At 45.0% G+C, this 25,185-nt stretch overlaps 4 protein-coding genes across 27 annotated transcripts in view; 2 read left to right on the top strand and 2 right to left on the bottom strand.

The window, feature by feature from the left end:
* Positions 1 to 1,004, bottom strand: part of NFYA (nuclear transcription factor Y subunit alpha) — a 91,759-nt gene extending 90,755 nt beyond the window's left edge. For 10 of the 17 annotated variants that reach the window (XM_075174130.1, XM_075174135.1, XM_075174131.1 and 7 more), the window contains exon 1: positions 797 to 1,003. The gene's annotated coding sequence lies outside the window, so the exon portion shown is untranslated. Of the gene's footprint in view, positions 1 to 796 lie in introns of all 17 variants that reach the window. The other 7 variants (XR_012677328.1, XM_075174122.1, XM_075174127.1 and 4 more) reach the window with 2 other exon arrangements.
* Positions 380 to 23,381, top strand: OARD1 (O-acyl-ADP-ribose deacylase 1). 8 transcript variants are annotated; one of them, XR_012677330.1, is made up of 9 exons: positions 1,241 to 1,399; positions 1,716 to 1,783; positions 2,336 to 2,480; positions 2,634 to 2,692; positions 3,059 to 3,171; positions 3,505 to 3,603; positions 11,157 to 11,288; positions 15,569 to 15,730; positions 22,575 to 22,658. XR_012677330.1 is itself a non-coding variant. In XM_075174142.1 (7 exons), exons 1-7 carry the CDS (start codon positions 1,324 to 1,326, stop codon positions 17,766 to 17,768), a joined length of 639 nt encoding a protein of 212 aa, XP_075030243.1. In that variant the 5' UTR covers positions 1,238 to 1,323; the 3' UTR covers positions 17,769 to 18,876. The 8 variants fall into 8 exon arrangements, 6 of the variants coding, with proteins under 6 accessions (XP_075030248.1, XP_075030243.1, XP_075030244.1 ...); XR_012677329.1 differs by lacking the exon at positions 11,157 to 11,288; XM_075174142.1 differs by lacking the exons at positions 11,157 to 11,288; positions 15,569 to 15,730; positions 22,575 to 22,658 and adding an exon at positions 17,690 to 18,876 and having other exon boundaries at positions 1,238 to 1,399.
* On the bottom strand, positions 5,581 to 25,185 carry APOBEC2 (apolipoprotein B mRNA editing enzyme catalytic subunit 2). The gene is given in 5 exon segments (XM_075174151.1): positions 5,581 to 6,209; positions 6,786 to 7,333; positions 14,493 to 14,653; positions 24,389 to 24,527; positions 24,985 to 25,185. Coding segments are annotated over 4 exon segments (1,014 nt in total). The 5' UTR covers positions 25,158 to 25,185; the 3' UTR covers positions 5,581 to 6,209; positions 6,786 to 6,792.
* The window catches only part of LOC142093196 (uncharacterized), a 31,301-nt gene continuing 29,378 nt past the window's right edge, over positions 23,263 to 25,185 (top strand). The window contains exons 1-2 of the mRNA XM_075174140.1: positions 23,263 to 23,534; positions 23,838 to 23,898. Of these exons, the coding sequence (XP_075030241.1) occupies positions 23,263 to 23,534; positions 23,838 to 23,898 (333 nt within the window). The remainder of the gene's footprint in view (positions 23,535 to 23,837; positions 23,899 to 25,185) is intronic.

Below are 25,185 nucleotides of genomic sequence, written 5' to 3'. Positions count from 1 at the left end.
AGCACGCTGCGCTGTGCTCAGGCGGAGGAGACAATGCCCCACAGCTCACGGCGGAGAAAGCAAGGTAGCACCGGGGCCCCTGGCTCCCGCAAAAAGGGCAGTTTCTCCTCACAGAGGAGCACGTGGCTGGCGACATTTGGCGTCCAGGTGCGTTTCGGGGAGGCGGGAGGGGCAGCGTGCACACCCGCTCCACCGGCACGCTGGCACGCCCGGGGAAGAGGAAGGGGGGCAGCGACCTGCCCTCGGCGCGCACTCGGCGGCTTCCCCCCACCTCCGCCGGGCAAGGCGGGGAGGGGGAGGAGGAGGAGGAGGAGGGGCAGCCCGGGCTGCCCGCGGCCCATCTGTCAGCGGGGCCGGCGGGGAGGCTCGCCCGCTCCGCTCCCCCCGCCCGGCCGGTCGAGGGCGGGGCCCTGCCGGCTCCCGTCCCAGCGGCCCCGCACGGGCAAGGCCTGTCCCCGCCAAGGGAGGCCGGGCCCGCCGCGCGCCTCCCCTCAGCGGCCCAGGCCGCAGCCGCGCCTTCTCCTCCACCGCTGCCGCCCTCGGCCCCGCGCCTCCCGGTACGCTCCGCCCGCCCCCGTCCCGGGCCCTCTCGTCCCGGGGCCCGGCCCCTCCAGCCCCTCTCCTCCCGGTGCGCCCCCCCACCCCCGGAGGAGCCGGGCCCCGTCCCCTCGCCTCCCCCAGTGCCCGGCCGGCCGGCCCCGGCCCTGCGAGCGGCCTCCTGACTGGTCACTCGGCCCCGCCAATCCCGGCGCTGGGGCCGGCGCTCGGGGGCTCCATATTGGCTGCTCGCACTCACCGTGCCTCGCTCCCCCGGTTCGGGTCCCGCGCTGATTGGCTCCGCTACCGGTCCCCGAAACCCAATCAGCGCCTCCACTCAGCCGCCGCGCAAAATGGCGCCCAACCCCGAACAAAGGCAAGGGAGGGGGCGGGCACGGGCGGCGCAGGCGCATGGCGGCGCCCGCCCCGGATGGCCCCGCCTCCCTCGTCGCGGCCCTTAGCGCCGGGCACCGCCCACCTGCGCCCTGCCCAGCCGCGGCCACTGCGCCTGCGCCCCAGCCAGTGCGCGCGCCTCTTAGGGCCGCCGCGCCCAGCAATGCGCAAGCGCCGGCTGCGGCTCCACCCCCTTTCTCGCCTTGCGCTAAGCTCCGCCTCTGAGCGTCTTGCGCATGCGCCGGGGCGACGGGAGGGTGGCCTGCGGAATGTTCTCGGCGAGTATCATAGAGACGGAGCTCCTCCAGCCTGCCTAGAGAGGCAGGGGCGGCGGCCATTTTTGTGTGACGATAGGGCTGCTGCGGTAGAGCAGCGGAAGGACTGGGTTGACTGATGTGGGGAGCGCTGGGGAGGTTGTTCGTGGCGCAAGCCCCGGCCCGGCGGATCGTTCTTCACACCGTGTCCGCGGGTGTGGCCTGCTGAAGGGTTTCCTGAAGGGGCAGGGGTGAATTGGAGGAGGACGGAAGGCCTGTGGGTGCCAGTTGTGTGGTGACCCTGGACTGGGGCCTACTTGCACCTCATGGGCTAGAGCTGTGGGGCTGCAGCAGAAGAGCTTGCACCACGCTATTTGGGGGTACTGGCCTCCTCCTTTTCTGTTTTCAGGGGGTGTCTTCATTGTCCTAGCTGTCCCATAGATAAAGTAGGCTTGCACGTTCTGGCACACCAGTTTATTGCCTGGTTTGGGATTCCTAATAACTCTCTTTTTCTCTCTGTCATCTTTCCAGCTGCAGGAATCTTCACCACAGCCCACGTTACCATGGCCACCCACTTCTCCAAGGATCAGGAGGAGAGAGTGCGTAGAAAATGGGTTATTTGGGCTACTGCTGTGATGGGTGTCTCTCTAAAGAGACCTTCCTGTTCCCCTAATAACATGGCAGCTGGCTGTACCATGTAGCTTTTTGGAGGAAGGTGGCTGATACTGCTAAATTTCTTGTGCTTTTGTGCTTATGTCAGTGATGCAGATATTGTACGATAGTACAGAGCTTACCTGCTTAACTAAATGTCTGGGGATATCCAGCACTGACACACTGATAGTATGCTGAAGATGTGCACTAATCCAGTTGTACTCTCTATTACATAATTTTCCTTTTTAAGCATTGATTTTGTAAAATTAGCTGCTGAGCTGGCATGTGATACTCATAACTGATCTTGTAGAAAAGATCGTTATCTGTATGTTGGGTTCATAATTCATGCCGACTCATTTACTTGTGAACTGCATCTTAAACTTGATGCCTTACACTTATTACTGTACAGGCTTGCCAGATTCCTGTTACCTGAGTATTCTCTTATCTGAGTCTGCACTCAGCTTATTTTTATTTACCCTTCTGTTTGTGGTGTTTTCCAGATCAAGTGTGTTAAGGGGGACCTTTTCTCGTGCCCCCAGACGGACTCATTGGCTCATTGCATCAGCGAGGACTGTCGCATGGGTGCAGGCATAGCTGTTCTTTTTAAGAAAAAGTTTGGAGGCGTACAAGAGCTGTTGGATCAACGTGAGTGATACACGTGGGGTGGACATGCAGGAGCTGAAGGGAAAACCTTGATTTCCAGCAGTAAGGGTATTCCAAGCTACTTGGGGTGCAGGGGGGGATTATGTAGTGGAGTGTAACTGTTTTAAAAATGCCTTCTTCATTTCTTCACTTTAGAAAAGAAGACTGGGGAGGTGGCGGTTCTCCAAAGAGACGACCGATACATTTACTACCTGGTAAGAGTGGGGCATCACTTAGGCACTTCCCTGTAACTAAACCGTATTGGGTACGATGATGAGGGCTTTAATAGTCGTGGGTTTTTTGAGTATGCTCTTCTAAATAAGAGGTGTGAAATGTATTACTCAAATACTCGTGGTTGAGGAGGAGCCAAGCTCTCTTGTGTATGTATATTTAAACTTTAAATTGACAGAACTAGCTGCTAAGTTATATTATTTTAAGCTGTGAAACATCATTTTTTTTCCCTTCACAGTAGCGATTCTGGGTGTGGAGTTTTAGAGTGTAGTGGAATGTGTTTTTTAAAAAAAGAAAAGTTTGCAGTGATCATGCCAAAAGCCCAACTGACCTTTTGCATTTATACTTAGATTACGAAGAAGAAAGTTTCTCACAAACCGACATACGAGAATATGCGAAAGAGTTTAGAAGCCATGAAAGCACACTGTCTAAACAATGGAGTTACTGACATTTCCATGCCTAGGTAAGAAAATTAATTACTGTGGTATAAATACTTCCAATGTTTCTTGTGTAGAAGGATGTTTGAGAGGTGATTCCCTGCTGTGAAAGAAGAGTTCAGGTATCCACTTCTCTTCTATTCAACTCTTCTCTTAATTGTGCAAATGAAATTTGTATTTCCCAGTGCCTTTAAATAGCGAAACATACAGGCTTGATTGTTTCCTTATTTTAATTGCGTTATGTTGATTTATGGTGAGCTGAGTTAGTGCCACAAAAATCGTAGCTGGTTGAAGGGCTAGTTATTCACAGCATGTTCCAAAAGAGGCCATTACAGCTGTTTTGATGTCTTATTTTCCAGGATTGGATGTGGACTTGACCGCCTGGATTGGAATAAAGTTTCAGCAATACTTGGGGAAGTGTTTGAAGACACAGATATAAAGATCACGGTTTACACTCTGTGAGCAAAAGAGTTTAAAGAGAGCCCCATTTCCCTTGCTTTCAGGAGTGGTAACCTCTTAACTGATGAGGGGGGAACTGCATGCTGAGCACATTCTTCGTCTGAGCGTAGCTCACTCTTGTGTTGTCAGTGGCAGTGGCTTTTAACAACAACAAAAAAAAAAGCTTCAGAGCAGATAATTTGGGATGTAGTGTTCAGGGAGCCTGTGAAGAAGGCAGGGGTGTTGTGGTAACCCTCTGGGAGTTCCCGGTCTGTCCCAGCAAGCCACCAGATGTCACTGGTCCTCCATGGAGCACCTGCCTGCACTAGAGCTTCTGCTTGAAGCTGACAGTTCCTGTGCAGAGTGAAATTGGAGCTGTCTGTTCTTTAGGTATTTTTTGGTTTGTAGTTACGGTTGATAATGATGAGCTGTGGAGCCCTGTCCCTTTTTTTTTTTTAGGAGTTTTGCAATGTTCATATCTGGCATACAATTTACTTTGTTCATTACAGGATTAAAAATTTAATTTCTACCTTCTGGCCACAAATACAATTTTTTTTGTTACGAAACTGTACTTACTAAGAATCATGCTGTCAACATTAAATAAATAGCTCTTCAGTACTCTGCTGTCAGATTGGAGCATGGTCCTTTTAAAAAACACCAATGTCTGTATGTGTTGTGGCTGTATTCTAGAGGAAAGCTGGGTTTTGGAGGGGAATGGTGGAGATGTGTAAGGACACCTTCTGGGTACATTTTATACCGTATAATTGGTACAGTCTGCAGAACTCAGTTTTCTGAGAATCCACACATATGAATGACTGATGTGCTTTAAAAAGTCATAGTATGGAGTTTAAGGTTTGGTTTTTGTATTTCTTTTTTACTGCGTTTGCAGTTTAGCTGTTACATGTAGGTTGGTGTTTGATGTTACCAATAGCAAAAGCAAATGGGTAACGTGCTCAGTTCATCAGACCATTGGTAAACACTTGATTTTTGGAAGTTCCAGTACTGAAGAACTATCATACCCTGCATTTCCTTTATGTTTGGTTTTCCCCACCCTCCCATAATAACAAATCTTTTTGACTTCTCTCATACTGAATGCCCAGAAAAATGCCAGATAGGTTGAATAAATGGGACATAACAGTTGAGAAGTTTTTAGCGTAACATAGGGTTCCTAATTGGTTTTCGCTATGAATAGAATGGGTGGAGCGTTTTCTGTTCTGAGCATTGTGGGTTAATCTGTATTGTGTGGTTTCTTTGTTGATGCAGATCTGCAAATCCTGTTTGCGTCTTTAAGAGCTTCATATTATTACTCTCCCTGTTTGTTGAACATCCTTTGTAAACTTGTTTTTGGTGGATAATTGCTGTAGCTAAATACACAACTGAAAAAAAAATAAACTCAGTAAGACAAATAGGAATTTGGAGTATTAAGCTGATCAAAGAGTGGACATCAAGACTGCTCATTGATTTAGTCCTTACACTTACTTATGTTTGTTTTTTAAATCTAGTGGCAAAGAGCTGAAATCCACAGTGGCTCACAAAGGTGTTCTCATTGCCACTTGTTTTTTCTGACTTGAAAATTTGTGCCAGAATTTAGTGCAGTTGACTGAGGTAAGAGGCAGGTGCAGTCAGCAGTTTTGTGTGTGCGTCTGGCACCATTCCAGCTTGTGACAGTGCAGGAGAAACCGAAATGAAGAACTGATTGGAAGAGCGAACCCTGTCTGACTTGGTTTCTTAGCTGATGAGCGTCCCTGTGACCCTCGTTTGGACTGTGCCTTGTTTTATATGGAAAGTGATATGCTTGTATTCTCTCTCTGTCTGTCTCCCACACTTGTATGTACTCTTGAAATTTTTTTGGCATATAGTAATTCTCCCTTCTCATCATGCTGCACTTCAGCTATGAAATATTTCATACATGGCTGTCCCAGGATGTCTCACTTGTCAGATTAAATTTAGGACCTCTTGCAAATAGAGAAGAAAGAATAAACAGTGCTGTAGTTTTTGCAGTGACTTCCAATTTTATTTCACTTTGCTTTTCCCAGTTTTATATCACAAACATCATTGAACACGGGGAGAAGGTATTTGATGTATTTGAAATCAAGTACTTAAGTCTCCATCATAATTTAGAATAGACCAGTTAGCTCTAATGTAAATCACAGCTCTGGTTATTGAGGAGGACAGAGGAAGAAAACCTTTTTTTCATCTTAAATCCCTTTTCTTTTTAACATTTATGAAGTATGGACTTTCTAAACGCATTTATCTAATTGGCAGCTTTGTTCTAAGATCTTTTCTCGTAAAGTAGTCCCAGTATGTGAGGCCTACAGTCTTTCCTGTAGGTCCACTGCAATCCACTTCATTCAAGGCTTTAACCACACAGTATGTTGCTGCCTTTTTTCCTATCAGCAGAGGCAGCCTGGGTTTGTTTGGGGCGGGGAAGGGGGGGGAGGAACAAAATAAACCAAAAAATCCCAAACACCAACGATCTGTGTTGTATATGTATTTGTAGTCCGTCAGGGCCTAGTCTTCCAGAAGTTGGTACTCCATCCTGTTGGAATCAAAGCTTTGGAAAGCAGGAGTGTCGCAGATGTCCAAGTCTGTCGCATCTCTCTTCATAGATCTTTTCTGAATTGGTCTGGGGAAGGAGAAAGAGAGACGTGTTAAAAGCTTCAAATGCTTTCATGTTTTATGGCTTAAGTAGGTGACTCTTTAGTACCCCTTAAAAAGAAAGAAGGGAATTCTGCAATGATAACTGATTTCCTTTAGTGATTGTTTTTTTTTTACTAGAGGGCTAGACTTTGGAGGGTGGGGGAAATCTCTTTTTCTCTACATTCCTCTCACTGTTGCCACATATATCTTGAGTATCACGCATGTGGAGAACAATGAGGTATTCCTGTTGCATCTAGTGACCCTAGTACCTTTTTATTTTTTATTCCTGGAGGTGTTTACTCTGAGGAGAAAAAGAAAAGCTCTAAATCCCTTACGTGTCTGCTGTGGAGGAGCCCACTGTAGTGTTACTGTCCTTGAAGGGGTACGTTACTGCCTAGGATTATTTTCAATATTGAGGTACAGGCAAACCCAGACAGGTACATATAAGAGTAACAGTAATTGAAATTGCCTCTGGGTTTCGCCTCTAACAACCTGAAGAAAAAAGAGGAGTCTGTAATACTAATACAAGGAGATAGGTGACCAAGCGGAAATCCTCACTCACGTGAGTTTCAGTGCAAAATCTCAGCCAACTTTTCCTCATAATACTGGAAGTTCTCTTGAATGTCCTCCCATGGCACGAAAGCCTTTGCTTCCTCTCCTTCCTCCTGTTCCACAAAGTTCTGCCAGACATACTCAAAGTCTTGAGGCTTCATAATCCTCAGCTTGCAGCCAGCTGATTTCATTTTTTTCAGGGCAGCCTGCATTTCAGGTTCTTCCCACATGAAGAGACGCCCAACCATGATTGTCAGACGCAGGTTCTTGTTCTTCTTCAGGGTCTCGGTTATCCGATCAGCACAGGTCACACAGGGACTGGAGGAGACATACCAGGTGATGTTGTAGCGGAGGCTTGAATCACACTGTGGTAAAATTGTGTTGAAGAAAGCCATTTCTGCATGGGCGGCTGCATGCTCGTCTTCCAGGTAACCCCGAGAAGTCACTGACTCTTTGCCTTGGGTCTCAATAACATAACACAGGAAGGTTTTGTTCCTGCCTGAGCTGTATTCCACGTTCCTGAACTGGAATTTGAAAAATATGGCTGGGAGGCGCTCCCTATAAAGAGTGGAGAGGAGAGAAGCATCTCAGAGGCAGATAATAAAGGGTTATAGCATTGATTTAGTTCCTGTGTGATCTTGGACAAGTCGCTGCATCTATGATGGCTGTATTTCTTCGTGTATTAAAAGGAGATGCCTTTTAATAGGTGCATAAAAATACACTAAAAATTACAAGATATTTAGCTAGTCTTGCTGTGTGGTGAGGCTTACAGGCCCGTTCTCACTACCTAGTCTTTTTCAGTTAATTTTAACAAACTTGTACTGGAAATTTCTGGTATCTGCATTGAGGTATTTGAAGAGGAACTTGCTTCTGAAATGTTGTTTCTTGAGACTATGATATTTACTGTTGGTAAGGAAGGACAGCAATTGGCATTTTCCCAGTCTTAATGCATCTGTAGACTGAGCTGTTCTACTGTTTTCTAGGCCATTAATATAGTTCTTTCAGTGTGGTGTTGCAATGTTAATCTGCAGGATCTGTTGTCCTAAATTGTTAGCATGATAACTCTGGCATTGCTAATTAATGTTTTACCCCCGTGCTTTTGCAGTCTGGATTTCCTCTGAGCAGAGGCAAGCGAGACTGACTAGTTGCAGTTTTTACATGTTCTAGTTTTACTCTTCCAGTATCCGCTGAATACTAATATTCAGTAGGATTATGTTGTGACTTTGGTTTAATAAAATATCTGAGATCAAGTCTACCTTTGCTAAGAAAAAGTGTATTTCCCACTGAAATTCGATAGCTGTCTCATGGATGCTACTGATAAACTTCAGATACTTTTTTTTAATGTTGTGCACCTCTTCCATTCTGGGTTTCTAAATGAGCATAATCCAAAGTGAATCATCGCAGTGAGTAATGTGTTTGCAGTCCTCTTTCACCCAAAGAAGGGAGTCTGCTGTTATTTAGGGAAGTTAAAATTAATCCCTTAAAATACTGTATATAGCTTTTATGCATTGCTGACTGAAGAGGTGAAAAAGGAAAACTGCATCATCTCGTAGTACCTGTTATTTTCTAATGAAGTACCAGGCTTTCCTGATTGCCCCCTGTAGCATCTAACTGTGGAGTACATCAGTATAAGAAGTAGTCCTTGAAGGATGTTAGGTGGGAAGATGAAAAAGATAGTGCTGGCAACATGCCTTGTGACCTGCTAAATGCTACAAAGGATGGGAGTGAAGACTGCACAGAGTAGCCAAAGCCAAAGTGAAATAATGAAAAGTAGTAACACAACATTTCATTTATTACATGCTAGTAATCTTCTGGCATGTTGTACTCCTTTCATCTGAGCTTTAGGTGGACCTATAACCTTGATATTCCCAGTGAGGCAATAATGAATCTTTGTAAAACAGAAAGTGTCTTATTCATCCCTGTCTCATCTGTAGTCAGATTATAATGTCAGGCCTCTCCAGGGGGTACACTGAGCAAAGGTCAGGAGAGATTCTCAGACTCTTGAAAATTTTAATTGGAGAGAGCAACGAGGCTGCAGGAGTAAGTGGCAAAGTGTCGTTCTGAGAGGAAAGAGCAATTTGTGATGCAACATCTCACAAGATGTCTCCAGAGACAATGGAAGTGAAGGGTATGGAAAAGAGTGAGGAGAATCAGTATGTTCTGCTCGCTTAGTAATGTGGGAACCACGAGTGAATGTACTGTCAATTCGCTAGTGGGAAATGCCGGTATGGGCCACAGTGAACATGTGGGATTGTTGCAGGTAAGGAATAAGGACTGTTCATGAAGAGTTGGATCTGATGCCTTTTAAAGTTAGTGGATGTCTTTCTGTAGAGTGCAATGGATTAGGCTTTGCTAGGACTGCATGAAACACGCTGAATAGCATGATATTCTATGCAAATCAGAAGGATTGGAACAGGAATGTAAGAACAGAAAAACCAGGGAACAGACACTTAGGAGTTCTTCATGTAATACCTGGATGCAAATATTACACTACGTACTGTAAGCAAATGGCTTTTTGCTTAGATAAGAATTGGAAATAGTGTGCTAAATACATAACTCAGAGTAAATTATAGCTATTGCCAAGCTTCTTTAGCTGTGTTATTTTAAAAGTTTAAAAACAATTTTCCATGAGTGCTTAATTCCACTTACAAAGTTTCAGAAGTTCCTCTTCGGTATGTGTATATTCCATACTTGTCTTAATGCAGCCAGGAATTTTCTTGCTGCCAAAGTCCTGTGGCATTTTTGGCTTTTGAGAAAGTTAAAACATAAAAGAACACCCTCTCTATTTAATTTTTTATGATACTACAGTAGTATCTAGGGTCCATTTGGGCCTGCTACACAGATTCGCAGTAAAAGGCCTGGAGTTATAGTTCCCACTTCTGTTTTGGATTTCCCAGCAGCATGATTTTACAGATGAACAACTTCCCTTGGAGTATCAGTGTACTATACCAGCCAAATGGTGTGAGAGTTGATGCGGTTAGGTTGGCACAGTTGTACTTTGTACTGAGAGAGGAAGATCATCAGTCTTACAAATGCAACAAGATGTACGAGTCGGAACAATTTTGTTCATAGAACTGCATCTACACTGGGAATATCTACTGTTGCTGTCAGTCAAGGACCACCGTAATTCTTTTCACATATCATTGATTTGTGACAGTGGAAGTTTAGCGTACAAGTTTGGCTTTAGAAATTTACTAGAAGGAGGTTTTCAGCTGCTTCTTAAATGATACAATTAAACCCTTACATTGTTCAATTCTACTTACATGAGATCTGCACGAGACAGGACTTAAACAATAGAAAAACCTGTTTGGGAGCCTTCCATGCTATTACTGTTTTAGCTGGCAGTGTATTAATGAGGGATGGGAAGCAGTAGTGTGCATACAGACTGTTTTGGTATGATTTGGTCTATGGTTCTCTGGTTTGCATTGAGAGTTTGCACAAGCCTAGATAAGGGAGACTTCCACTGGCTTGCACAAGTTCTAAACTACCCTGAAAGACTGCTTTAACCTCCTTTTCGTAGCATTTTGACCTCTGTTCCCATATGTAAGATGACTTAATGAGACTCGCTCTAACAGGTAACTTTTTCTTTAAGATGAATTGCAAGACTTCCATTGGTTTTATAAAAGAGCATTATCAGACCCTAATTTAGCATAGGGCCTCTTATTCCCTGAACTCCTTTCTCGTGTTCTTTGACACCAAAAAAATTCACATGCTTCTGAGCATAGTGCTTTTCCTGCTTTATATCCTAGATAATGAATGGTTCTTTGGTTAGTGATTTAATGATTCTTTAATGATTTCTTTGAAGTCCAGCTATGTTTGGACTGACATAAGCCACCCATTGCCTTGTTTCAGAGCTAAGTTTGTAAGTTGTTTTAAAATAACATCATGTATTTAAATGTAGCACATCAGAGTCACATGGAAATTCATTTCTGATTTAACTGTCTTGACTGCAAAGCGGTTACATCAGTGATGAGGTTGGGTCTCTATGTTTTGATGAACTGTTTAAACAGCAGCGATCTGTTCCAGGATGTGTTGACTCAGAGGTGTATTTAGTCAGGCCTTCTAGACGGATTTTATTGCTTATCATCTCGGCGTCTGTCTAAGATTATCTGGGATGTTCACCTAAATCTGTCCTCCTAGCAACACGGAATATGCATCAGCTTAATTAATACGTTTCCGATAAAGAATATAAACAAAGCTAAGGGTGTTTTCCAAGTCTGTAAGTAGCTGGCTGAGGGCTTGGAAAATTTGCTGATCGTGGACACACAGGCAACCAACGAGCTGTGTGTGCTAGTTAGCAAGAATCTGCTTAATCCCATGTAAACCAGAGCAGGGAGGACATTTTGGCACAAGTGTGAATTGTAAACTTCTTTCCTGACAGGGCTTAGCTGAGTCCTTGCTGTGTGACTCTTCCCAGCAGTGGGGATTTGGGCAAGGTGTCTCTGGTCCTCTGAGTGATTGGAAAGCCCCGAAGCAAGGGAGTCAGCAGTGAAAGAATGGGCAAGAACAAACCGTATGTACCATAAGACTGCATACGTACTTAAATGCCCGTATACTGCACAATCTCACTTTTGAGTTACAGCGTGCTTGGCAGATGACCCTCATAATTTATTGCAAACTGAATTATTGTAATGGCATTGTTTATTTGGGTAGATTAAAACTCTTTCCAAACAACTGAGCATCAAAATACATCCCTGAAATAGCTGTGTCAACCACTACAAAAAACTAAGCCAACTTCTTTGGAAACTCAGGTCTAGCTTTGAATAGCTTCCTGACTGTTCCTGAGTAAATGACCAATTCTTGGCAAGCCTATTTTCCCATTTTTGAATGACGGGTGGAGTACAAATGTTAATATTATCCCTATTTTACTCATTGAGGCAGAAACCTCAGTCTGTAAGAATGGTACTGGACTGAACAGATAATGTGCTTTTAAGTTTGCTGAAATAAGGTAAGCTGGAGGATACAGCAGCTGCCCAGCATGACCCCAGTGCTGTTGCGTGCTGGGTAGGAGAAGAGAATTAGAACTTCTAATGAGAGAATAAAAATGTGGGATTATCTAAAAGATGCTGTAAACTAGTAGGACATATTCTGTAGATTTAAATATTTGTTCAGTGACTATTTATACTATGGTCTTAGGTTATTTGAGCTGATAAAACAGTGTCCTTTTGCTTGCTCTTTGATAACTATTCACAAATAAACACACTCATGCTGGGCGCATTGATTATAGAAAGTCTGTAATGATCAACTGTAACAGGAACCAAGGATTTATCACTGCTAGAAGGAGCCTCATTTACACCCTTGGGAAAGTGTAAATAAATGTGTCTACTTAAATGTCACGAAATGTACACAGATGGGGCTTATATTTATCCAGGACTGTGTTGAGACAAATATTGACAAAAAAGGGGTTAATATTCTTAAACAGAGTGATTAGGTTCCCAGCATTTTTTGTGTAAGCCAGACTCCTTAGAGGTATAAGCAACAGCTTGAAAACTTGGCTGTGTGTCTTAAGATGCCCCTAATCGAAGGGCTAAAACTGAGATGCAGTGCTTGCAGAGTTGCAGTTACGTGTTTTCTCATAATTCACATAACTGGCTTTATTGGCTGAAAATTTGTAAATGATTAGAAAAATCCAAACAGTGATCATACCAGGTTGAGACACAGCCTGAACTCACAGGGTACCTCTTAAAATGAAAGTAAAAATTGCTGGATTTTTCTGTATCTCTTTCAGGGTCCTGTAGGATTTCTGCTTTACTTCCTCGTTCTCATAATTAGTTTCATTATTAGTCATAAACTAATAATTAGAGGAGATTTGGTCATGATTCCTACACGAATTCACCAGATATTTATAAGCACTTTCCAAATAGTGTTGTGATGAGGACGGTATAAATACTCACATACTGACAGCTCTATGGTCCCTCACTAAATGGCTGATTACATTCATTTCAGAAACGTAAACTCCTGTCTTGCCTTGGTATCAGCATATAGAATGTGAAAATCAGCTGGTACCAGCTTAACGTATGTAGATATCATAGCACAGACTTTAACTCGAGGCTTCCCTGCATCACCTGCTGCTCTTACTTGAGTACCTCTGTCCCGCTGCAGTTCGCTCCTAAGCCTCAGCAGGTTAAGTTTTCCTATTGTTATCCCTTTCCGCAAGCACATGTCATCCCTCGCTTTCTTGCTGCCGCTTTTCCAGAGTGGAAAGTCCTGTCAAATTCTGCAACACCCTTGCCATTTCAACAAATAATTTCATTGCGGGATTACACTAAGAAAGTATTTTTCATCCATAATTAGCACATCAATTCCTATCCAGGTCATTGGAGTTATCAAGGAAGTTTGAAGATACTGCCCAATTCCTTAGCAATTTCTAATTGCAAATTGAGTGCTCTAAGGCTGAAAAATCCAATTTCTTCATTGAGATTCATTTTAGTGCATGTCTTAAGTGTCTAGAAGTTGTCACTATATGTGTTGTTGGTCCAATAGCTTATATAAACAATTTTTGGTGTCTTAGCTCTGTTCCTAGCAGAGGGATGTGCTTTTCTTAAAAGTCACTGTTCTAGAAGACATATATTATTTCTATGATTGTGTATGACAGAGACCAACGGCTGTAAACAACCCCAGCCCAAGAAGTGGTTTTTCAGAGCAGACATATTTTAAGAAGAAAATGTTTTTTTCACCCCTGTGCAGGGATGTAACCCAATTGTGTGAGATCAGACATAGGTGCTGTCCTGCCTCATGCATCGTTTTCAGAAATGCCAGCCAAATTTTTTTAATCTTTCTTACCAGTGATCATGTCACAGGCAGAAGGATTCCAAGTGGGATTTTAAGAGTCTGGCCTGAGCTTTACATTCAAGCAGTTGGAAGAAAACATGGGTTTGGTTTACATGCTGGCAACACTGCCTTGGTGACTGCTAAGGGAGACCAGAGGGAAGAACTATATAGGGCATCTTGCTACTACTACATTGAGCGTCTTGAAATGCGTAGAGATAGCAGATTACACAGGTTTTTTTCTAGTTGCAGCTGTCCATTATGTCTGACAGAGTTCAGCTTCCTAGTAGATCTCTGTTATATCTGCCTTCTTCAAAGGCCAGGCTCATGGGAGCAAAAGGAGCTGCTTGCTGCTTTGCTGTCTTGAAAACTGCCTATCATTTTGGTGCCCTTCTGCGAGTTAGGCTTTTTTGAAAGTCAGGTTCCAGCTGTGGGTGTGGAGCCCTTGAAAATGTGGACTTTTTGCTCATTTGAAAAAGCTATCCCTTAGGTCCATAAAGAAAATCAGCCATAGCAGGGGTATTTTTCCTAATCCACAGATAGAGAAACTTTCAGACAAGAGCTATTGATCACACCAAGAAATCAATATTCAGTGCTCATCAAGGGCCAATACCTTCCATCCTGATATCAGGCAAGCGATCCCATTGCAGTCAGTGGGACTACTTGCACTGTAAGAGAATCAGTCAACGCTATAGAAACAGACCTGCTTGTATAAAACAAACAGATTTGTCTGCCTGCCTGGTGTGAATCCGTCCTCCGTAAAACTCGGTGAAACTTTTAACAAAATCCCACAATAATGAAAGCCATACTTACATCGTTTAAAAATACTGAGAAGTGCACTGGCTGAAGATACCATCTTTAATTACCCAACATAAGAGCTGAGGCAGAGACCTTTGAACATCCCCGCTTCACTCTTTTGCACCCTCATATTTATATCTAAACCTCTTACCCTGTCACAATTTCAAACGGTGGCAGGTCTTCCCGCTTCAACTTCTTCTTCTTTTTTTCCTCACCCTCTTCTGCGTTGTCAGGTTCACCATTCTGGGTGTTGCTGGGCTCCTCCTGCTTTTCTGCCATCTTCTTGAGTATAGGGGTATTAAGTTATGGCCACTGGGGAAAAAGAAAGAGCAATTTCTGAGAGCTCTAAGGGAGAGGAGACAGCAGAGGGAGGAGGGAAAAACAGAGCTGGGAGTTCCTGCGCTAGGCACAGTTGTCAGGAGCTAAATATGGAACAAAGCAGCAATGATAGAGGCTGGATGGGGTAGGATGACCCAGGGCTCTCAGATGTCGCCTCCTTCCCTGGCTTTCTCTAGGTCTTTTTAACAATCCCTCTTGCTCCCCTTTTAATTTAAAATTAAGTGACGACTTCACTGTGGGCGGGTTAAGCAATGAATGGAAAATCCTGGAAGCATAAGTATCTATTTATCCGTTAGTGTGACAGATAGTTGGCAAGATGCAGAGCTGGCAGCTTCTCCATCTACCTTTTGCCAGTTTATTACATTACTGACCTTGAAGGACCACTGTTTTGGCTCAGGCAAGAGGAGAAAGGGGCAGTCCCCATTTGGTTTGCTGAAAAATCCCCATTGGTGGTGGATTTGGCCTCGTGGGCCACCTGGAGCATGGCAGCAGGATTGCTCAGAGGAGCAGGAGACCTACCTTTCCTTCCACCCTGCTCGTCCATGCAGGGACACTGAAAACAGGACCTGAACAGGGCAGAATCTTGCTTGTTGAAGTTGGTGTCAGATCGTACTGGTGTAAATGCAAACCAGAACCTTCTCCCAGAGATTTTAAAGTCGGCCTTATAATTCACAGTGGGGCAGTATTCCTGGTGCAGGGCAATTCCAAGTGCATGTGCTGAGCATCTGCCCATTGTTCTGTATTTTTTCTCTCTGTTGCCTGAACGTTTGAAAAGTGCCCAGCGTACTGGGAGCGATAGCATAGCTAGGTAAGAGTAAGCATTTGAAAACTGCCAGGCTGGGTGATTCTTGCAGTATTTCTTTGTTTCTTTCACCTTTGCTGCCGCAGAGGATGCAGATGTTGAACGAGTGGTTGCACTGGAGCCAAAGCATCGGACAGATGAGAGCCCGTGGTGGAGATGTGATGAGAAGTGAAGTGTGTGTGGTTATGCAGTAATAACTGGGACTGGTGTCAGCAGTGTGCCGAGGACAGAGTACTGGAGGCATGCTGGTAAGGTACTTACTGGGATTTGGCTGAACTAGCGTGGGTGTGGAATCTGCCTTTCATACAACGAGAAATGAGAAGGACTGTAAAGATTTTATTGACCCAAGTTTGGGATGTTTGGTTTGCTCTTGCTGTATCAAGCAGATTTCTTGAACAGGCTGTGGTAACTTAGAAGGATACTCGGGGGTAATGTAGCTTTCACGTGAGCTCTAAAAAGAGTTTTATATGTTTGGGTTGGGGGGGTTCTCTTTTTTTTTTTCTTCAGGATTACGTGAAATTCTTCCAATTTCTCATTCTAAATTTAAATCATTTAAAGTTTGTATAAATCCCATGTGAGCCAAGCCTAATGAAAACCTGCGTAAGATTTTTCTCAGACTAATCCTGCTATGCCATGAGGGTGAAATGGAAAATGTGTAGCTGTGCAGAACTCGTCTTTTAGCCAAAGCATATTGGAAATCAAATCTCCAGTATCTTGGGTTCTGCACTTAGTTCAGAATCCACTGTCATCAAGATTTGGATAAATATGAAATATTAATATTAAATTAAATATGAAATATATATTTGATTGAGTATTCAGTCTGTACTTAGTGGAAAACCTGCTCTTAGTTTGAGGAGGATAAACTGTGTTCTGTAGAAATCAAATAGGTGTGAATACCTGCTTTCAGGCCAAACTCAGTCTTTGTGATACTGTTGTAGTCAGCTCTTTACAACTTTAGAGGTGTCTGCGCTATCACAAAGTGAAATAAATTTATGCCATTGGGCAGATAATTTATTATCATAGATAATAAATAATATATTATCATAGATAATTTATTCTGGCTACTCTTTCAAGCCCCCTTGCTAACAACAGCCTGCCTTTCTGTGCTACAATATCCTTTGTAGCTTTTCATTAGTAACATCATGGAAATGCAGTCGTTCTGGGGACAGAACACCCCCCCTTTACTCCCACACTGTTTGCTAGTGATGAGAAGTTGTTTATTTGATGACTGACACAGCTGGCATGGAGAGTATTGTGACAACAGTGCAGTCAAGGATTTAACAAGTTCCAAGACATCCTATCCGTGGAACATATATCTTTCATTTTCATGGTGCAGAATTGTATTTATTTTTAAGCTTAAAATACTTTCCTGAAGGGCAGGTGTAGTGTTTTTCCTCTTGCATGGTAACTATGCTCAAATTCCAACTCCCCTGTCCAATTACTCTCACCTTTGACATTTCAGGCAGTGTTTTTGGGGATGGGAATCCTCTCTTAGTGAGTGACAGCTTGTTTCCTTCTTACCCTTATACTTTAAAGAAGCATTCCAGCCCCTCTTCAGTCCCTCTGACCCACTTTTCTTTATTTTTGGAATCTCTTGACAGCTAGGGTCCCATCTTTCCTGCAGTCTTTAGCTTTCACTGGCCTGGCCCCTCTGCAGGGTTCAGGGCTGAGCTCTAATCTAATCTCGGAATGTGGCACTGAGGCTCTACCTCTATCCAGCCCTTCCCCAGCTGCTTCGCAGCTCCATCTAGGGCAGTGCACTAAATAGTCACGACCCACCCCCCGCAGCGTCTGCCTGCGCCAAAAATATAAAGGGACGCCACCGAGTTGCTGTCAATCTGACATTTTGCGTTAGAGCCATAGGAATGAAAGCTTTGATCAATTTTGTTGGGTTGTTTTTAAGTGACCCTGGTTCCCCCGAAGTGCGCACATGTGTACAAGAGCGTGCGTGCATGGGCCTAATGACTGAAGCCAGAGATGGAAGTTTTTTTCCGTCAGCTAGTTCAGAGAAGGAGCTGGGGCACGGCTGCTGAGAGGTGCCAGGGATGCGACTGGCCTCACGTAGGGACCTCCCAATGGCGCTTCGGTTAAATAAAATCATTGCACTTGACAACCAGCACTTTTATTGAGGCTTCCCTCCACCCTGCCCCTCTCCCCACTGATTTAATGGTTTATTTAGTTGACTATGAATTTTGTTCTGCTCGGAGAGCTCTGCGCAGCAGAATCGCACAAGAGAAGAGGCACAAGAGATCCGCACGCATCTCGGGTCTCGCGCAGGGGGAATGAGGATCAGCCCCTCGCCTCTCCCCATACCCCAGGGCTGAACCCTGCTCGTTTCCAGCAGAGCCCCGTGGCCTCTCCCCATACCCAGCACGCTGGATGCAGCCGGTGGGTGCGGACTCTTCCCTCGTAGGTAATCCTGTTTAGCAGCTGCTCCTCGTGTGTGGGGAAACCTCCAACGGAGTGACCGCAACCCTGCACCGCGGCCACAGGATCGGCCATTGAGCTGACCCCATCTCTGCCGCACAAATCCAAGCTGTGGTTTCCTGCCCGAGCCCGTCCTCCATCCCGTGACAGATGTGTCCTGCAACATCTGGCAGTCTGTGTCCCTCTATTTTAAAAGGTCTGGCTTCACTGTGTGGGGGCATCAAGGCCAGAATGCATGAGCAGAGCTAGATGAAGTAATGGGGAGTAGACCTCAGAGACACCAACCTGCAGAAAGATTTGAAGAGCTGTCTGCATGGGAACGCTGCCAGCAAAGGCGACTGCTAGCAAGGCAAGGCTAAGATGACAACCCATTCTAGGAGAAGCTTTCTGGCTTTGCTGGAGTATTGGATATTAAGGTCTGATCCTACATCCATCCAAGACCAGAAGAGTTTCTCCACTGACTTTAGAGGCATCTCTGAACAATCTGATGACATTTTCCCCATCTTAAACAAGTATCTTGCATAGAGAGTACTGTATTCCCTTGACCTGTCTCCCAGGCAGGTCATTGCCTGTTCCTCTAATTGCAGCAGGAGTTACTTTCCTGAAGTAAAAATGGCTGTTTTCCTTTCCTGATCACAAAGTGGCAGTAGAAGAGACCTGGCTGCGAAAGTCCTTGCCAGGAAAAGGAGGCTTTTATTGCATTCTGGGGCTGGAGGAACATTTTTGGATAGATGTGAGAGTGAAATAAGACACTGGCTGCGTGAGTCATGGCTCAGACGTGCTCTCTATTCCAAGGGGACAGCTGGTGGCACTAACAAAACATCTCCCTAGATACATTGTCTGGCAGCAATCCCCCTCCTGCTTTTTCCAGCTGTAACTACCGTTACGTGATAAATAAATAAACACTCTGACAGTGATGTGCAGAGGCAGCTTTCCTTCCCTCGGCCCCTGTAGGCTCTCACCTGTCCCTCTCCTCCCACTGCAGGTCCATGATGCCAAGATTTAAAAGAAGGGGCAGGAAACACTGGTGTCGGCCGCTGCAGCGTCCCACGGGTTCGACCTGGACGGTGCCCACGTCTCTCTACGTGGGGTGAAAGGCGCTACCCCAGGGCTGACATGAGCCGTGGTGCAGGCAGAGATAAGCGATGCTCTCACCTCCTTGCCTGCCTTATCTTCACAGCTAAAGCCTGGGCCTCCCTGGTCCGTGATCCCCAACCCTTGCACACCCATCACCACGCTGCTGTAGAGTCTGTTTTGTTGGCAGGCGCTGCTGGCTGTCCGATTAATTCAATGCCCAACTGGTAGTTAATGACAGCTCCAAGCAGCACAACCTCCTTCCTGCTGGGCTTCTGCTGCAGTTTTACTGGGAGCAGTTCAAGGGGAAGGTCAGCCCCAGCCATGCTGCAGGTGCTCAAAGCCACTGGAATTTATATTCTGCACCACCCTGTGCTAGCGAAGGGGCGGTGGGAGAGCTGCTGGCCCGTAGTCAGCTCTCTGAAGTTTACATGCGCACAGCAGCAAATCCTCTCTAGCATTTGACTCTGTATTTTAACATAGCTCCAGACATCAGCAAATCAATTAAAGTTCCTTACTGCTGAAGCCAGAGTGTTTTCTGGAACAGCTGGTAAATTATTGAATGAGACAAGGCTTAGGAAAAGAGACTGGACTGAAAGGCACAAAGATTTTGTGTATGCACGAATATTGTGTATCCAGCAGCCAGGGGATGTGCCCTTTGGGCTAAGATCAAGTGCAACGCTCAGTTTAATATCCAATATGTCTTTCTGGAAAGACTGGCTGAAGTTTGAAGGGGGGGATCATCATTAGACATGGTGATCTGAGAGATGGCTCTTCCTCTAAATGCCACGACCCCATGAAAGCTGTCACGAATGCACGGCCTTTGTCTGAGTCACCGCTTGAATCATGTAGACCGCGACATGTCCCGTCGTGGGTTATGAATGTTCCTGAGGCTGGGTGGGACAAGGTATCCATTCCATAAGCTAATTTTGGGGGGGCTGGACAAACACCTTGCGTGCCTGCTAAGGTGATCCAGCCTGCCTGCCGCCTGGTTAATGCTGGCGTAAGCAAAACTTCCCGGTGCTCCTTCTGGATCCCCTGGGAAAAAGGGCCCTTCAGGGAGAGAGATGGTGTATGGCAGGGAGGAGAGTCCTGAGCTTGCACACAGCAGACCTCAGGTGAAATCCCCTTTCTCACTCAGAGGCAAAATTTCACTGATTTTAGCAAGCCAGGTTCCTAACCGTGCCTTGAATGTCTAGCACCTCTCTGGTTTGGTTTTTTCCTCTTCCCTTTGGTCTGTCCTGGACGGATCCAGACAAGGGCTGCGTGGCCATGTGCTTCTTCCAGCCATTGCGTGACCAGGAGCACAAGCCCTGTTATGCAGCACTAATGGGAAACCAGGGCCCCTCTGGATCCCCAAAGGCAAAGGCTGATTTTGGTCTGCGCTGCACAATATAACTAAGATATTTTCTAGATGGCTGACTTTGAAATGTCATTAAAGTTATTTTTACGCAAGGGGTTTTAGTGTATCTGTTTAAATAGCAAATACACTAAATGATGCTTTAAATATTAATACAAGAGGGTGCTTTGCTGAATTTAACTTTGTCAATTGATTTCAAGCTATTATGTATATTACATGTAGGAACATTTGCTATTTTTGCTGCCTGCAAGAAAATACAAGTAGCAAAGAGAAGCTCTTGGTGCACTTACAGGTGGACTGAAAGGAAGAGGAACTGAAATGAAGACAAGAACAAGTCAGCTAGTCACCCCCGGGAAAATGGGGAGGGCAAACATGAAAAGATCAAAAAAATCTATTACTCTTAATTCCAGATTTTCCTTTACCTGCAGAAAAAAACGGGTAGAAGGGGAAAGAGGACTAATTTATGAAAGCTGATCAAATATGTATCCATACATTTAATTTGGAAATGCTATTAAAACGTTGCAGGTATGAACCAGATCTAGAGTCACTTACCAACTTAAATGTGATTTAAATAATACTTTTCCCCTTTTCAAAAGCAGAGATCACTGTAAAGACTTGCTTTATGCCTTCTGGCTTCACTAGATGGCTCTGCTCATCGCTATTCTGGTGGCTTTGCCATGCTAACTACGAAAGGACAGGCATAATGATGTTCAGGCGCCCTAAATCATTCTTAACTCCACTGAATTGAATCTCCAGCCTAGATATTAGCTTCTTTTTAGGAAGAAATAATTTATGTCTTCCTGTCCTTTGGCATGTGGCTTTTTGGAAGACACAGACAAGGCATCACTGTAAATAAGCTCAGTGGTAACATACAGTTGTACAAAGCCCTGAAATATATAGGATTTTTTTTTTTTTAAGAAGTAGCTTATGATCTTTCTAGTGCTGCTTGCAGTGCTCATGCTTTATAGTCCTACTCCTGCTTACAGCCACATCTATTCAATGGCCTGCTCTTACGCAGCTTTTACTCCAGAGATTACAGCAATATGCTTGCAGCAGCAGTCCTGTACAAAGGTGTCGTGTAGCTAGAAGGGAGAAATAATGGATGGCATCAAAATGACAGAATAAGATACATGACCAAATTTTAAAAAGGTACTACAAATTTCAATTGCTCTCAGCTACTGGTGTTTGTTTCTCTTGGCCCCAGCTTTCAGTCATGCTGAGCGCCCAGCTCTGCCATTTACATGGGTTGGACCCAGGAACATTCAGCATCTCTAAAAATCAGGCTTGATTTGACTCAGGAAGGACCTCAAACCCAAGAATTAGCTTCCTTACCTTGAAGCTGTGGGTGAAGTATAATGGAGGAGCCTGTCACGGGAATGCACGCCCAAGTGAGCATGTCTCCGCTGTGCAGGTCCCCAGCTGAAGGAAGGTTTGTGGGACCTTTAGGCTTGAAACCCACGCAGCCCATTTACTCCAACCAGGCACCCGGGAATGAGTCTGGCCGCCGGAGACCTGCAGAGCCTTGCTGCCAATTCCCTTCCCTTTGGAGCCAGAGCACAAGCCATGGACTCCAGACAGGATCCCCTGCGCTTTTGCAAACCTAGTGCCAAACCAGTAAAACAAGAGTAACTTAGATTTATTTATTCTCCAAATAAAAGTGGCTTGGTTTTATTAAAAGCAAATACAATTTATTTTACATCCCCAGCTAAGCTCTCCTACCCCCACCCTTTGCAAGTATACCCACCCACCTTAATCTACAGTCAGCTGCCAGAAAGAAGATCCACCTACCACTTTTCTTCACATACATCGCTTCTATCAATTAAAAAATAATAGTAAATATTCTCTGTATACAGCAACATCTAAGGTTCAGATCTATCAAAGGCAAGGGCTAGAATAAAAGGTGTACAAGGGCTAGTCCATGCACCTTTTGTGTCCGATTCTGTCATGGCTTGGTCCCATTTCTCTGGAACTACTTGTATTTTAACCTTTCCTGATTAATAATATTCAGGAATGGAAAGACTCTGGGATGAGATACCTGTACTGCACCTGACAGACTTGGCATGGGGCTTTTTGCCAATCATGTAATTACAACCTTCAAGGCAGTGTGAGAAAGTTCTTAAATTTTACAGAGGCTCTTGTGTATCTGTACTTAAAAAAAAAACAAACCCAAACATTTAAAGTATTGTTTTCAAAGGCACTAATGTTTGTTTTTCTTTTCTGATGAGGAATAGCACACAGAGGTGGAAGAGAGAAATTTCCTCTTGGGAGAAGCATTTGCATTCTAATCATTGCTGCTTTATCTTGGAGCATGAAACTCAAGTGTGATACTCCACAAATAGAAGTCAAAGTGCCCAGTCTCCTTTCACTAGCAGAACAAGACAGATTGCTTCTTGCTCGGTACCTGACAGATAAAAAGTTAATGGTATAAAGCACAAACCAGGTGATACATGAAAATGAAGCAACAGCACAAATAGCAAAAAGTCAAGTAAGTTCTTAAAAATTGGTGTGCATGAGTGAAGGGCATTTTTGTTTCGTCCCAGAAGAGGAGATGGGATTTACCACGTGTGTGAACAAGTTCTGCTCTCTGGGGGAATGGTAGCAGTTTCGAGGGGTGTCCGGGATTGATACTCTGAATTATGCTGGTATCATGAGATCCTAATTTGGCTAATGGAATTTAACCTGATAGCATTAAGGTCACCATAGAGCTGTAGCCCCAAACTCAATAGTGCTGGAGAAAACAGTTCCCAGGTTAAGGATGCACAGTTACTTTAAAGGAGCACATGCGTGCATGGTGCAAACCTTTCTTTTACACAACCATAATGAAGATGGGAGGAGGAGGCATGTTCTCATGCCTGTCCCAGAATGAATCCCCCAAATTATTAGATCTTGGTTCACACCAGCATAGTTTACTTTCACAAAATGCCTTCTGTCCCGCTCTTATTCGCTCTTTCCTGGTTTTTGCTCAGGGTTGTCCTTCCAGATGTGGATTGTGAGACAAGTCGCCATGGCCAGCCAGCCCAGGTAAGGCACCATCAGCAGCGTTGCTATCTTGTTGATGCGGTACCAGGAGCACATCGTGCCTATCGCCAGGCCGTCCAAGCACAGGATGTCAATCAGTGCCTGGAGCAGAGAGAGGACAATGAGGCTGGTGCTCACTCTTGGGAACACGCAGCAGTCTTGTCCTGCGAAAGGTGGTGGGATGGGATAGGAATGGGGGAGGTTTAGCACTGAGAAGTCACCTAGAGTGATCCTAAACCCCAGGACCTTGGCTCTGAACTCTAATCAGTGAGATCTGAATGTGTCACACCAGGAGCCAAGACCAATGTTCATTTTTTTTGTTCATTATCGAGTTCTGCAGATTAATACACTGTTTATGATCATCAGTGCCCCCTTCTGCTGATAATGCCAATGCGGACAGATCAGAAACATGCTTGTGTTAGTCCCGATAGCTATTAGCACTTAACAAACTTTCTAAATGTACCTTTCATCCACAGAGTGACAAAATTCAGATGGAAACATAAACACCTCCGTCACCCCCGGGCCTTGGGACCTCAGGTAAGTGCTTTTTGAATATATCACCAGTCCACCTCTGCCGCACCGTGCCTTACCTTCGTGCATATCCTCTAACAGGCTCTACCGTGCATTGTATTTGCTCGATAAGCCACTCACAGCTAATATGCTCCCACAGGGATGCTAACTTGGCTGCTTGCCAGCGCAGGGTGTGACTCCCAGAAGGACTTATCTCTAACCCCGAATCCTTAACTAGGAGATGCAGGAGCTGGACTATTGACTCCCTCATCTCCCACCCTGCTCTGGTCGGGCTGGCTATCTGCGTGGCAAGAGCAGGGCGAGGGGTGGAAGGGACTGATACCATTGTCTAGAACCAGGTGCAGCGTGAACTATATCTGAGCAAAAGCTCTTCTTGCAGCGCTCTCTACAATTGCATAATGCTAGCTAGAAAACCTCCAAACAACCCCAAAACCCGTGTGGCAGGGACACCAGCAAACAAGCCTCCAGCAGATGAATGGATGGCCAGGTACATTACCATCTTCAGGTTACGTGCACCGAAGAAGAAGGGAGGCCAAGCCCAGTTCAGGGCCAGCTGAGCCCCGTAGAGACCAAGCGGGACGATAGCTTTGCTGCTGCAGCCACCCAGGTCTTTCCATATCAGGTAGGAGGCATAGCTATGAAGAGGGAAACACTTTAGTGTTTTGCAGTGAGTAAATCCCTAATACAAAGTCTTTTCATGCAAGATTGTTTCGCAGCAGAGATTTGCAGGACAGTCATATTTACGGGACAGCTGCATCCGTGTCCCTCGCTACTCTCAAACCCATCGCCTGTCCCATACCTGCGTGGCTCGTACAACTTCCCCATGGCAGCGGCTGTTTTTAGTATCTGTTTACAAAGCTGAGCATGGGCTGTGTCCCTGGCCAAAAGCATTGCCTGCGGTGTGAATCTGAGGAACTCGGCCCAGAATTTGGCTCAGGCTGTACTTCATCTGCTGGGAATAAGCGTACCTGCCATGCCCTGCTGATTCGGGAACAAGGGATATCCCAAAAGCAAATGAAAGAGTTTGAAATGACAGCTCTTCTGTGTATCAGGAACAGCAGGGCGAGAGAGGGAACGGTATGCAGAACTTACCCCATGCCGGTGTACAGGACAGTCCAAGCAACAGGGAATATTTTGCGGGGTGGACACCATGAAGGTTTTTTCAGCTTCTCATACCAAACAGGCATTTCTTTTCGATTAATGAACCAGCCAAGGAAACCTCCAACATGAGGCAGGACAGTAAAACCAACAGTATAAGCCCACATCCTTCCTTGGTGGCTTGAAGTAGCCTTT

Source organism: Calonectris borealis, chromosome 26 (assembly GCF_964195595.1).
Source record: "Calonectris borealis chromosome 26, bCalBor7.hap1.2, whole genome shotgun sequence".
Classification (NCBI taxonomy): domain Eukaryota; kingdom Metazoa; phylum Chordata; class Aves; order Procellariiformes; family Procellariidae; genus Calonectris; species Calonectris borealis.
Note: the sequence above shows the minus strand (reverse complement) of the source record. Positions and strands in the feature narration are given on the sequence as shown.

Coding starts and splice junctions, on each gene's coding strand:
- OARD1 (XM_075174141.1), top strand. CDS start 1,324: ATGTGGGGAGCGCTGGGGAGGTTGTTCGTGGCGCAAGCCCCGGCCCGG. Junction 1,400..1,715: donor TCTTCACACCGTGTCCGCGG/GTGTGGCCTGCT, acceptor TCATCTTTCCAG/CTGCAGGAATCTTCACCACA. Junction 2,481..2,633: donor ACAAGAGCTGTTGGATCAAC/GTGAGTGATACA, acceptor TCTTCACTTTAG/AAAAGAAGACTGGGGAGGTG.